General features: G+C 37.3%; 1 protein-coding gene across 1 annotated transcript in view; it reads right to left on the bottom strand.

Annotated features, from left to right (window-relative positions):
* LOC140143055 (uncharacterized) overlaps nucleotides 1–8,451 on the bottom strand; it is a 36,858-nt gene extending 28,407 nt beyond the window's left edge. The window contains exon 1 of the mRNA XM_072165100.1: nucleotides 6,865–8,451. Coding sequence (XP_072021201.1) covers nucleotides 6,865–8,451 — 1,587 coding nt within the window. The remainder of the gene's footprint in view (nucleotides 1–6,864) is intronic.
* Nucleotides 8,452–15,140: the final 6,689 nt, after the last annotated feature.

Raw genomic sequence — 15,140 nt, 5'->3', positions numbered from 1 at the left:
GAACTAACCCTAACTTTGTAAGCATGTAAATAATAGGAGGACTCTAATTTACACATCTTGTAAAGTTATTTTAATAATATTATAGCTGAAATTACAATAATACAAATTGCCTGTATTTATAACATATCAGTATGCCATTATAAGGTTATGCAAAGACGCGAGATTGCAGCCATATTATACATTAATATGTAAATTCTTATTACAATTCGAGTTCTCAACCTAATACGATCTATTCAGCCATATAACCTTTTGGCACCATCTTAAATTTTAACAATAATTATACAAATATTGTTATAAAAATTCATTTACATTTTAGCAGTACCTGTATATTTTTGCAAGCCATGGTGTAAAAATTGTCATATGCGTAGTCTTATAAATATGGTAATGTTGGCAGAGCTGTTAGCCACATTAGATGTAGCAACCCCGTCACAGTTTGCAAAAAGGTGGACCGAAAAAACGAAGCGAATACACTCATAATTACTCGCGTTTGTTTGTATGCTTGGATCTCTGTTCTAAAAGCAATGGGAAAACATGGGGTATTGCTGAGTTTATTTACGTTACATATAATATGCCCCTTCACCATGCTAATGCAAAGTGCTAAACCGTATTCTCAACGAGAGCAGAATTAAAGTCCTACGTTGCACTGACGTTGTTCCTTTAAACAATATATTATTAAAACATTCCTTTAAACATTACATATCATTGAAACATTCCTTTAAACAGTACATACCATTGAAACATCTCTTTAGAGAGTACATTTCATTGAAATATTTCTTTAAACAGTGCATATCTCAGTGAAGAGTGCATGGGAACGCCAAAGTGGACTATACGACCCGCACGCACTCACACACACACAGAGGCTTTGATATCGGCCGCTGAGTCACGTCATCATCGCCGTAATCCACCGTCAGCTGCCGTTCCTTGCCGCAAGCAAATCCGCTGCCAGCCGTCTGACCTCATTGCTTGTTGTCGGGCTCCGTCGAGACATCGTCACTCGCCGCCCAGACAACGTCCGGTTTTGGTCGCTAGTCTCCGTTTCCTGCCGCAGACTTTGGTCCCTTGCCGTCGTGTTGTCGCTGAAGGTCGTTCCCACTCGTCAGCGAATCTTGTTTTTCCTCTTTTTTCCGTCGCTTTGCCGTCGACATTTTGTGATTTTCACGTTCGTCACCTTTCGTTGGTTATCTGCCGTCATAGTGGGACCGGGCCTTTAAGCTCCTTGTGTCCTATTTATTTTATAATCCGACGGTGTTTAATATGTTATTCATTATGCTTTCGCTGAAGCTAGGATAGTGAAATATAGTCATAGTCCCTTGGGTAGACAGGATCTTGGACATTGCCGGATCTTGGATCAAGAACTGAGACTATCAAAGGAATCTCATGAGATCTTCAGCCGATCAAGATCACCAGGCTTTAGATAAGTAATCGTAGTAAAAAGAAATCTGTGTAATATTTCTAAGTTATTAGTGTATGATTTTGTATTGTTATTTGATTGACAGCCACATTGCACTAATTAATGAAAAATAATGAAATTGTTCTATATAATAAACAGTGTGTTTGCGTGTTTGCTGTTGAGTGAACTCGGTGGCAGGTGATTTTGGCCTGGGTCATTTTGGTGACCATAACACATGTCCCACAAAAATACTGTGCAAAGGTGGGCGACCGTCCCTTTAATGCACTATTATAATATTTGCTGCTGTATAACACTAATCATGTATATATTCATTGAAAGGTTAATTTTTGTTTAAAATATTTTTCCAAGTGGGAAATTAGAAATCACTTTGATTAAAATTGTAGCATTTTTTTACCTCTGGGGACAATGGTGGAGACCAAAATTATAGTAGAACATAGTTTGGGTTTTAATTTAGATAAAAACGTTTTAATAACATTAAATATCGAGCTAAATTTATATAAAGGTTATGGAATCGCTTTAAAACGTTTGGTATGAAATCACACTACAACTATTTTTGGCAAATATTTTTTGACAAATATCTTGTCAACACTTAAATAACATTGTGTTTAATAGAATATATGCAGTAGATTACCAACAAAATGTTTTTGTATGTTATGAAAACGTTTTAAACCCTTTATAATATCCTTTATATAACCCGACATTTAAATGTTTTCTGGCAACCCTTTCTAACCTTTTGCGAATAATATCGAAACATTTTGTGTTTGCTGGTGGTGTATCAAAATGATTGGTACCCATCAACTTTGATGTTTTTTAAAAGCCTGACTCTTCCAAACACAACATTAGATACTCTTATTTGGATCTGGTGTTACATTTGTATGTGTCGGGCTCATCCATTATCAATGAAAACTGAGGGGTACCAATCATTTAGATACACCATTTAAATGTCACTTTGTGAATATCAAAGAGGCCGTAATTTTACAACTATGCAATGGGGGGATCAACACATACCCTGTAAATGAAGAATTTAACTGAAATGGATCAAGATTTTTTTACTGCCCCACAACTTTTGTGACACTAATAACAATGGAAAATGGTTAAAATGTTTCTATTATACCACAATTTATACAGTTACATTTACCATTAACCAGGACACTTGAAGACATTTCTGAAATATTGTGTTTGTACAAGAATGAAAAACATCCTGCAAATCTTCCACAATTCTCTATGGAATCGCAAAGCATGACAATGCAATGTTCTTATTATAAAATAACATCCATATACAATTTTCTTGTTTATGCTGTGTCTATTCCTTAAATCCACATAAACTGAAACTAACGTTTTAAATCTAAATCTACTTTACTAATGCAATAGCAGACTTCCCATTTGTGGAATGTATTCATTGCATGACTTGATGTATTCTTCAAATGCTTATGGGATATAAAGGACAATGTGACGCATATACCAAAGGTACAATCAAAGCTTATTGGATTCAAAGCAAAGATAAATGGAACAGCATGAATCAGATCTGGGGCAGATCAATATTGTGACTTTTTACATTAAATTCGTCCCATTTCTCTGTATATATGGGCGTAGTGTTGTACGAACAATATGCCATAATGTGCAATACCAGGACATTAAGGCGAGTGGGATAGCATGGACCATAAAAGATCTGTTTTAATCATTCAACAGGAAAGCCAATAATCACATTTGTATTGCCATAGGTTTTGCGGTTCTGAAGTTGGTGACAGTACAATAGCCTTTGCATCGGGGCCTGAGATTGGAATTCCAGTTTCCTTTCTCACGAAGTAAGGGCTAAGAGTAAAATTGTACAATTGTGTTTGGGAGTGGCCTTCTCTATTTTCTCTTTTTCCTAGCTATTTTCTTCCATTTCTTGCTTTGTTTATCAAAGCTATCTAGGCCAGCATGCATATATTAGCCTACACTGGCTATCCATGCTTGTGCATTTGTATGAGCTTGGAACGGTCCATGGTTTTCCATGGATTAGCATGTGTTCCTCACGGACCAACCTGGGTAAACAAACAAACAAACAAACAAACAAACAAATCTCTAGTCCGGATGTTCCCTAGTCCAAAGGCTCCTTAGTCCGAAGGTTCGCTAGTCCGAACACGTAATTTACCATTCGCTAGTCAGAATTATGAACATTTTTGCTAGTCCGAATATCGGGTGCTATTGTCCGAGGGTTCGCTAGGCCGAATACTAACTAAGGTTCTCTAGTCCGAATATAGAATAAGGCTCGCTAACCCTAACCCTAAACCCTAATCCTAAACCTTAATCATAACCATAATCCTAACCCTAACCCTTAACTCCTAACCCTAACACTATAACCCTTATTCTATATTCGGACTAGAGAACCTTCGGATTACCGAAATTAATTTGGTTTTCGGACTACCGACCCTTCGGACTAGAGAACATTCGGACCACTAGCGACCCTTCGGACTAGAGACAAGTCACGCTGAAGCTAAGGCCAATAATATATCCAAACGAAGCATTCACTGTTTTCCTCCTTCCATGTAAAATCGTGCCAATGGGGTCGAAATGATTATATCAAGCCTAGGGATATATACCATATCATTCGTTTTGTGTATCACGTTGATTTGTCGCAAAATTTGAGTATTAACACCAGATGCTCTCTTCACGATCCGCCTTAAAGCAGTGTGCTCTAAGATGAGCTCCGTGGAATAATATACCAGACTAGATTCAATTATCATGCTGAAATACATGTAGTCCATTACAGTGCATCCATAATGGATGTAAGTTCAATTGCCATACCGTGCTGGTTGGCTTATGAACAGCAAAAGGAAACGACATATCGAGTTTAAGATGGTGGAATCTTTAAATTGGCTTTTCCGCTGAAACAAAAAATGCTCTTCCATGCCATTTTTAAAATATTAATATAAAAACTTTAATCATCTTTAAGGGGGTACTACACTCCTGGTCAATTTTTTGCCTATTTTTGCTTTTTTCTCAAAAATTATAGCACATTGGTGACAAGTATGATATGTATATTATAGGGGCAAGGACTACAACTACTGTACTGAAAATTCAGCAACTCAAAGCAAGTAGTTATTGATTTATTGATATTGGTTTTCCCTCATTTTTGACTGTTACTCCACAACTGTTGTCTGTGCTGAAATAAAATTTCCAGTGTAGTAGTTGTAGTCCTTGCCCCTATAATATACATATCTTACTTGTCCTCAATGCGCTATAATGTTTGAGAAAAATGCAAAAATAGGCACAAAAATGGGCAGGGGTGTAGTACCCCCCTTAAGTTCACCAAATCAGTTGGACTTTTTATTTTATTTAATCATTAACACAACACAAAGATAAATTTGCATTTGCCTTTGTATCTGCAATTTTGATAATACAATAATTACATGGCACTAAAAACATCAGGACTCCAATTGGTTTAACCGAGGTGTAAGGGAAGCCATCAACATCAGACGCCACCTCAGTTCACTTAACAAGGACAGAGGCCGCCACCAGCTACCACCGGTCTATGAGCCTGTTCTGTCACATGACATCACCGGCGCGTCATGTCATAATCCATCAGTTTGAAAAAGACATAGAGTCGTCGTGTCGAAACTCACGTAAGTGTGTGCATCGGTTTAGACTCTACCATAACCATGATAACATAATGTGTATTACTTTGACCACAATGTTGTTTTTAGGTACTTGTTTTCACCCGGGTGATAAAAATTGTTTGACGAAAATGATCTAATTCTGATTTATTGTGGATGGAATGCAACTGTTGCAAACACAGTGCTATCATAACTACCAGATTGATTTATAATCCGAACATGCATAAGGGGACGCTAAGCTACTACGTTATCCAAATATACGACGAGATCGTGCACTTAAAATAAGTGCTTATCTAACGCTCTTAACTTTCTCTTAATGTTGCTGTAATTTATCTCGATGTATATAGCGCAGCTGTAACCTGTGAGGTATAGCGCGCTAAACTCGAGATGCAAACTCTAGACTACACTGTGAGGTGCACTGTCATTGTAAAAAGTTACCCTCCAAGTTCATGCTCAGTGAACATAAATCTATCAATAAGTATATTTAAAACATTAACACCGACATACATGTATGTTAAAAAAAAAGACATTGCACATGTGAAACTCACTCAGCTGATGGTGTTTTCTTCCTGGGTTATCCTTGCTAAGAAAATTACTCGGGATATAGCATGTTAGCTGCACATTTTTGAAAATGGAGCCTAAGAAAACTTCGCCAAATTTAATAATGCAATTAGTCTAAATTATCAAAACCTGGGAGTGACTAACAAACAACCAAAGTCGACCGACCATTTCGTGAAAGTGATAATAAAGTCTTGAAGATGATAGAGTAACGTCATTGCATCTGGCACTACTAATGAGATGTAGTCTTTGTAGTGGAAAGAGAGGGTTCAAATAACCGAAATACACTGCCGAAAATCTTATTTGTTCCGTTAAAAACTCTATTATTCGCTCAAATCGTTAGTTGGATATAATATTTTTTATCTTTATCTCAATAAGTATATTTAAAATATTAACACCGACATGTGTAAAAAAAAGACATGTGAAACTCACTCAGCTGATGGTATGATGTGATATGATATGATTTTATTAACCTGCACAACATCGCGGCCAAACGGCCGAATTGCATTATACAAGAGACAATAAACAAATATTATGAAAGAAATCAAATACACATAATTATTAAGCAAAAAAACAACAACTTGGCATGGAAAAACAGCAGAGAGATGCAAAAGGGCACAATGGGAAGCCACCAGCACACAAGCTACTACTGCTTATTCAACAGATTAATGTAGTAGGGAATGGGGCTTTCAGCAAATCTGCTTGTGCGTGCACGCAATTTGGAGATATGGGCTGCATTTCTCAGCTGTCTTCCATGGACTTCACTTCTACTAGGAGGGAGCAACATGTTGGTACGCTCTGATTTAGCAAGCGATTGCGCGAACTTCAGCGAGTGTTGTTCCCTCCTGGCAGAGAGAGAGTCTAGCTTACATACACTAACTGCATTATCATACGAAATATAATTAACACCCAAAATGATTCTACATGCCCTTTTTTTTTTCGCTCAAGTGTATTTGATTGTTTCACAGTGAGCGATGAATGCCAAATGGCATCAGAGTATTCCAACAGGGGACGTATGTAACCAACGTAAACTGTGGTCAGCTCCGAAACGTTGAAACCAAAACGTTTCAGAGAACGGAGCATGAAGAGGCGTTTGTTAGCACACTTGCACATGTGATCCACCTGGGCATCCCATTTAAGATCTTGCTGTATGAAGATGCCCAGGACTTTGGCAGATGAAACAAAAGAAAGCAATGAATGGCCTATCTTCAGAATGGGATGAGAAGGTGGGTTTCTCATGAAACAGATTTGAATGGCTTGACATTTGTCAGGGTTGAGTTTCAGGTGGTTACTTACAGACCAGTCCAGGAAGTCATCAAGATCAGACTGAAGGTTGCCTTTCTCACTACACGCACGGTTCTCAACGAATGTGAGATCGTCGACATATTTCCAGTAGTGAGAACTGCAACCTTCAGCAGCGTCGTTGATGACAGCCTGGAAAATGATGGGACCAAGTTTGGTACCTTGCGGGACACCAGCACACAAGGGGGCATACTCAGATATGGTTTGGTTATATCTCACACACTGAGTGCGATTATTGAGGAAACTGCAAACCCAAGGAACGATAGCCCCCCGGACCCCCAAAGCAATCAACGTTTCAACAGCTATATTGTGGTTTACCAGGTCAAATGCCTTGGAGAAGTCCGTGAGGACTACCGTTCCTACATTGTTGCGTTTGTCTGAACCTTGGAAAAGTGTGTGCACAAGATTGATCAGGTAATGGGATGTTGATATACCACTGACATTCCCAAATTGATTAATATCTATGTATGGTTCAATATCATACACAATCCATTTTGCCACAAACCCTTCGGCAACCTTGGCAAAAATATCAGTAAGTGATATAGGCCTCATTTTATCAATGCTGGGAGGGTGTTGCTTTGGAATGGGGACAACAATGGCAGATTTCCACTGGTGTGGCACAATTCCCTCCTCAAAAGAACAATTCAACACATCTGTTAAAGGGCCACTCAGTTCATAAGCAAATTCCTTTATGATTTTGGGAGGAATTCCATCCGGGCCACTTGATTTAGAAGTTTTAACTCTCTTAAGCTCGCTATACACATCCCATGGATAAAGAACGGGGGCAGGTTTCACAGCGGGCAAGAAGGTTGGAAGCTCAGAATGATCCAAGGGATTAACATGGGAGGACACGCTCACAAACTTGGAATTAATGGCATTAGCCATTGCCTTGTGGTTAGCCCTATCCACTCCTGGGATGTGCATGTCAAGATCAGAATTGCTGGAATTAAGCATACACTTGATTTGTTGATACCATTTACGAGGTTCAGTCTTTTGCAACTTTCTCACTCTGTTAGCATTATAATTCACTTTAGCTTTCTCAATTTCTCTCTTCACCTCATTACGCAACTGGCGCCATTTTGAGGTTTCATGAGCTTCAAATTCTGCTTGACGTTTTGATATGAGTTTCTTTATACGTGGAGTGATCCACGGTTTATCAGTCTGATGAATTTTGAGTAATTTAGTAGGAAAGTAAAGTTCCATACCCTTGTTTAACACAGAATACATAGCATCCATTTTATTTTGAGTACCATTGCATTCGTGGACCTCACTCCAACTCTGATCCTGAATCCATCTACCAAATGCTCTGATATTATCATCACGAAAAGGCCGTGTAATCCTGGACTTAACTGTGTTCTTAGCAGTGGTGTTTTTAGGCTTCCATAGAACACATGCATGGTCACTTTTACCAATTGATGAGAGAGCAGATGGTGGTAAATAATGGGTTTGGATATTAGTTAGAATGAGATCCAGGGTTGCCTGGCCTCGAGTAGGAAATGTAATTATCTGATTAAGATCATTGCCACGAGTTATAGCATTAATGTTCATTCGGTTGAAATCACCAGAAATACAGAACCCCATTTCAGGATAACGAGTGCGAAGATGGTCAGTCGTTTCAATAAGGTGCTTCTCGAGAACAGGTTGGAAAGGGGAATCAGTTACTATGTAAACGCAACAGAAAGTTATAGCAGATATTCCTCTTGGTAATCGGTGAGGCCTAACTTCAACCCACAAACATTCCAGCTCGTCCGGTACCTGAATGTCAAGCATTCTTGAGGGGATCTCGTTCTTAACATAGATGGCCACACCACCACCCCGGCAAGCTTCTCTACTTTAGGAGTACAAGGAGTAACCCGAGATGTTTACTTGGCATGGGGATAGTTCAGGGGTGAACCAGGATTCACTAATGATACCAATATCAATCTGTTCTTGGCGCCAGATAATATCAACTTCATCCATCTTATTAACTATAGATTGAGCGTTAGTGATGGTGTTTTCTTCCTGGGTTATTCTTGCTAAGAAAATTACTCGGGATATAGCTTTTTAGTAACAACTGCACGTTTTTGAAAATGGAGCCTAAGAAAACTTCGCCAAATTTAATAATTCAATTAGTCTAAATTATCAAAAACCTGCGAGTGACTAACAAACAACCAAAGTCGACCAACCATTTCGTTAAAGTGATAATAAAGTCGTGAAGATGATAGAGTAACGTCATTGCATCTGGCACTAATAAGATGTAGTCTTTGTAATGGAAAGAGAGGGTTCAAATACAAGTACGTAAGGCATACCGTAAGTCTCATTAATCTACTATGTTTTTCTGTTTACACAAAAAGAAAGGTTAAGGAGTAGCACACAGATTTGGGTATTGTTTTAATTCGCATGTTTTTGAATTAGTATATAGATTCAGATAAATTGACAAAGCCGAATACCAAGAATGAAACAAAAATGACAAAGAAAATCAACATCTTCCTCCATAAAAAATACAAGTTTCATACTAATGGCTCATATTCGAATGATAACCAAATTGCTTCCGATGAAGTGATAGTATTGTTGGTACTGTCTGTCTCAAGGATGACATATATATTGTTTATTATACATCAAGAGTATATATAATTGTTGTTGACCAAATTGGTTATAAACCTGGATGAGGTTACAATCATATCTGCACGGATTTGCATGATTGTTCGCATTTTGTACATGGCGCTATGGGTTTGGGATTGTATATTCCTACATTAGTGGAACCAATGGTTTTATAGTAGTCAATGCATGAGGATTTGGTCACGCTTGCTGGTCTTGGTATGTCGTGTCCATGAGTCACGTGCGTATTTATAAAAGCGCATTTATAACCTAAGTACACTGCCGAATATCTTATCTGTTCCGTTAAAAACTCTATATATTATTCGCTCAAATCGTTAGTTGGATATAATTCTTTTTATCTTGACATTGCAAGTCAAATGAATTTAACAAAGAACTCTTGAATAAGTCTATGGGTTGAGGAGATGAAGTACGAACCCCGGGGGCACTTCAATTTGAAATGGATATAGGTGTAGGGCTGGCACTTTCGCACTAAGGGGCATTCGGTGAGAGCAAAATGTAAAAAATATGGGGTCATTGGGTGAGAGCATGATTTTTGGCATTCGGTGAGAGCAAAATGTAAAACATATGGGGTCATTGGGTGAGAACATGACCATTTTTTGAAATGGAATCTTTGGGTGAGAACCGAAAAAGCGCCACAGAAACCTCGAAAATCGAATTTTTAGTGCTAAATCGATTCAAATTTCATTGTTTTTTCAAAATAACAAGTAACAAAATCAGTGATAAATGAAAGTTGCTGCTCAAATTGAACTTGTAAGGGTCTTTGGGTGACAGATCAAATGGAAAAATAGGGGGTCTTCGGGTGACAGAGCCGGGACAGAGCATGTGTTTGTAAAGAAATATGGGTCTTTGGGTGACAGCGATGCTGAAAAAGGGGTCTTAACAGCCCTACATACGCGTCACGTCCAAAGTTGAAGTGCCCCCCCCCCCCGGGTACGAACTCTTGTGTCAAAATGCAGCAATGTTTTTATTATACAACACCGATCCACTAATAGCTGTGATTGTAGCAAACGCTGTGGGCATTGTATAATATGGCATATAAAATGCAATATGGTTTAGTTTCACCTATGCTCGATATTCTGTTCTCGACGTTCCAGAATGCAATACATTCAACTCTGGCAATTCATAGCAACGATAAATTAATAAACATCTCAAAAAAGTAACTACCCCCCCCCCCCCAGGGGCAGCGAAAAATAATTTCCTTTCTGGGAACGTGAACTGTTGTTTGAAATATTTTCTGCGAGCGTGGAGCCGGAGCCCGAGTATGAACACAATTTTTGAACAGGTGGGGTCCAGGGGCGAACCCCCAGCGCCGTCCAGGCAGGGGTTAGTGGATTTTTTATGGGCAAAAATCAGCATTCTGAAGAGTGGAGTCTATTTGCATTTTCAATTCCTTAAACAGTTAGCTCCTGTTACAAAACATTAAGTATTGGTGTTTGTTACAGTACTAGTAATTATTGAAATAATACAAATTTAATGAATATTGGTTGACTATCCCAATGAGTGACTATTTTCATGTAAATAAAGCTACAAAACTCACAATCTCTCTTTGTTGCAGTTCACTTTAATTTATTTTTTAACAACATTTATGTCACATCGTGGGTAAAAATCTTCAGATAATACCATTTTAACTATGATTTACTTAAGGGATCTGGAATGAGCGTTTTGACAGTATTTTTTGTGGGACATAAGAGCACATATTAAAGGCATATTGAATTGCATTCTGAATACGAAGAATGTCTTTCTGATATCAGATAATTTTCTTTTCTTTTTTTAAATTCACGATATAATATTAATTTTATGACAAATTATTAAAATTTGATATTTTTCACATTTTTGATATATAACAGTCCTCGAAGTAAATTTTATAAATCTAATGATATATTCTTAAAGTGTATGTATCTGGGAGAAAAAGCTGATGATCAATAGAAAATTTTGACCTTTCATATTGAAGATATGGATTTTTCCCCAAAAGACCTAATTTTTTAGTATTTTGGGGAACAAATCCATATCTCCAATACGAAAGGTCAAAATTTTCAATTGATCGTCGGCTTTTCATCCCACCTACATACACTTTAAGTATAAATCATCAGATTTATAAAGTTTACTTCGAGTACTGTTAAATATTAAAAATATCAATTTTTAATCATTGCCATAAAATGTGTATTACATTGCGAATTTCAAAAATCTAAATTATTTGATATCAGAAGGACATTCTTCGTATTCAGAATGCAATTCGATATGTCTGATGTGCTCTAATGTCCCACAATAAATACTGTCCAAACGTTCATTCGAACGAACTGACGTATCGAGAAAATTCGAAGACGTGATGAAAGACTAAGATTTCTATCACTTACCTTCCGACAGTCAATGAAAACCTGCTTTTCTAGGAACGAATCCCAGTTAGGCTCTACCGCATGTTGAAAAACCTGCTTTTCGGGGGGATCCCAGTTAGGCCCTACCTCATGTTACTTTCTGGGATCAGAGCGGTGTGTACGATAGTCTGGTCTTGAGTTCATGTTGACGCAGCAGCGTTAGAGACTACAGTGAATCGAGTCATACATAATTAAAATCAACACACGGCGTTTAGTTAGTCATTGGCATTTAGTTTTATTTATCAGTTATCGTCCAAGTTCGCAGAAAACGTTTCACAAATGGTAGTGTTCACAGAATATTTTCAGAGCTTCAGAAAAATGATATTAAAGATTAGGATGTTATAAATTATTTTTCCCGTCTTTATTTTTTTTCTGCGACTCTGATTTTTTTTCTGGGAACGCCGGTACCACGATACCGGGGATTTCGTAGCCCTGAATCCCCCCCCCCCCCTTAAATAATGACCATTATTCAAAAACGGGTGATTGTATTACACATCTGTAAAATGCGTTATTTCTGCACATTTTGACACCTCATTTGTAGCAATTGACTAAATATTGACGTCACAGCGTACACTTAAATCAATGTAGCCCAATATTTGAAAGTTGCAGTAAATTGTATTGATTTTGTATTCAGTGTAATGGAAATCTGTGTAATGATTTCTGAGTGTTTATGTATTGTAAAAATTTGTATGTAAGTGCAACTTTAAAATCTGGACCTCACTACATTAAAAAAAATTGACCAGTGTTTTATTGTTTGCTTGACTATCGTATCAAATGAGGTGTCAAAATGCGCAGAAATAAATTCTGCTTCCAACGTATTTTACAGATTTGCAATACAATGGCCCCTTTTTGAATAATGGCCATTATTTAAGGGGGGTTAGTTACTTTTAAGATGTTTATATCAAAAAATAAAGTAAGTATTAATACAGTTGAGTTATTGAGCATTCAACGCAAAATAAACTATTATTCTAAATCAATTAAAGGCCGTGTAACTAACCCTAACTTTGTAAGCATGTTAAATAAGCGGAGGACTCTAATTTACGCAACTTGTAAAGTTACTACATGTATGATAATATATAGCTAACGTTACGAAAATAAAATATATTGCCTGTATTTATAACATACATTCAGTATCCATGTCTTTATCAAGTCCTGCTAAGACGCAGGATTCAGCCCTAATAAGTATTTATTAATATGTAATTTTAGCGGCATTTTATAATTCAAGTGTAATTTCTTAATCTTTAGCTTGGCGTAGCGTGGGTGATCATATTGGATTGGGGTTACCGACCATGATTGGGGGAGGAGGCACAAGCCGTTTTTCAGCAATTTTCCTATGGGATTTTCTAAAGTTTTGCAATCGATGGGGGGGGCGTGCCCGCCGTACCCCTATGACGCTACGCTACTGTCTGTAACCAATACAATTGCACCTATATTTGAATTCTTCAACTAAAATAAATGAAGATAATATAGGAGAGAAACGTGATAAGTAATAATTACAAAATAACACAAAGAGTTAACCAAATAATTTTGGTTGAAGAAGAATTCGAACCGTAACTTCTTATTGCAATTCGGGTTCTCAACCCTATGTGCTATAGCATAATCCTTAATTTTGATTACAATTATACAAAAATTGGAACAAAATTTCATTACCGTTTTAGCAGTACCTGTGTCTGTTTGCAAGCCATGCTGTAAAAATTGTCACATGCTTTGTCTGATAAATATGCAATATGGCGAAATGTACTGACCAAATCTACCAGCAAGTGGTAGACATGACACAAACTATGAAGGGGCGTTTAATGCAACCGCTATATTTTATCATACATTGTCATATTTGATGTATAGCTATATGAATACTCTATCCAGTGATAACAAATAGGTACAAAAATATTCCCTAGGTTTAAGTCCATAATGCCTTAGAATAATTTCACAAGAGTAAAACAATTACATGGAAAAACAGTGGCTTATAGGTTCGAATTCTAAGAAGTCTAATCAAGCGGACAAACACACTAAAGGAGAATATGGCTAAGAGGCTGGTATGGCATTGAAACAATCATAACTTCTTTAGCTGAAGGGATATCTACATGTATATCTGATAGAACTCAATGAAACTTACTACAGGAGTATTGTAATTTTAAACATTGACTTGTTTGTTTTGTAGTGCGGTATACTTGATTTTATTGTCAATTTATGACTGTCAAAGAGACATTCTTTATGCAATACTGCTTTCCGTATGAGGATGGACACGAACATTGTAAAGAACAGTTTGAAAGAGTATTCATCTTAACGACTCCAATATAAACCTACACAAAATGTAACGCAGGCGTTATAATTTTAGATATGCCTATAGCTTCAGAACTAATAATCCTATTCACATTGATTTTGCATATAAAGAAAGATGGTTTATTTAGGGAGGACAGCCAAAATGGTTCACTGAGCTCAGACAGGCTTTGCTGCATTCGGTAATGCAATCTAGCGAAGGGGGACCCGGCTTTTAGCAAAGCCCAAACGCATAAAAGCCTGAAGAAAACTGACAGGCTTCGCTGAATTTACACACACTGCTCCGATGCCACCTTTGACCAAACATCGATTGAATTTATTTTACGTCCATGCTTGAATTGGCAACCCCTTGACACCTAATTGACTTTCTATGCTTTTTTAATGACCACTTGAGCATTTTGACGAGTGGGTCATTATGTACTTACTGAATACAAAGAAAATTGATTATGGTTGTGTCGTCAACCTGCGTTTATAATCCTGCTGCTTTACTGAAGGCTCCGACACATATCAGCAAACTGGTATACTGTTTGCTTGTTAGTATCGAAGGCTCTAGCAAAGCTTAACCGTCAGTGAAGGCAGCAAAGCTTGGCTGAGCTCAGCAAACCATTTTGGCTGTACTCCCTTACGTGTAATTCAATACCCCATTATGATCAATATTAGCATAACGGTAGTATTTTTAAAGAAAACTAACCAAATCTAAAAGTGGTAGTAAATTGTATTGATGTAAATTCAGCGTGAAGATAATGACGGGTTTTGCATGCCAAAATAATTGATCGCTATGAAATACAACTTTTTAATGTCGGTATTTTTCTTTAAAACACCACTGTATTGCTAACATTGAACAACATTGTACAATGTGGTATCAAAATGCGCGTAGATAAGCCGTCGCTGATTCTATGTTAAATTATTGTGACAACGATGAATAGTGCTGCAGCTATAAGCGTACTAACGGCTGCATTACATTTTTGCGAAGGCTTTACATATCATCCTATATTGTATTACAGTGTATACCCGATTTAAAGA

Source organism: Amphiura filiformis, chromosome 20 (assembly GCF_039555335.1).
Source record: "Amphiura filiformis chromosome 20, Afil_fr2py, whole genome shotgun sequence".
Classification (NCBI taxonomy): domain Eukaryota; kingdom Metazoa; phylum Echinodermata; class Ophiuroidea; order Amphilepidida; family Amphiuridae; genus Amphiura; species Amphiura filiformis.
This window is presented reverse-complemented; position numbering and strand designations above follow the sequence as displayed.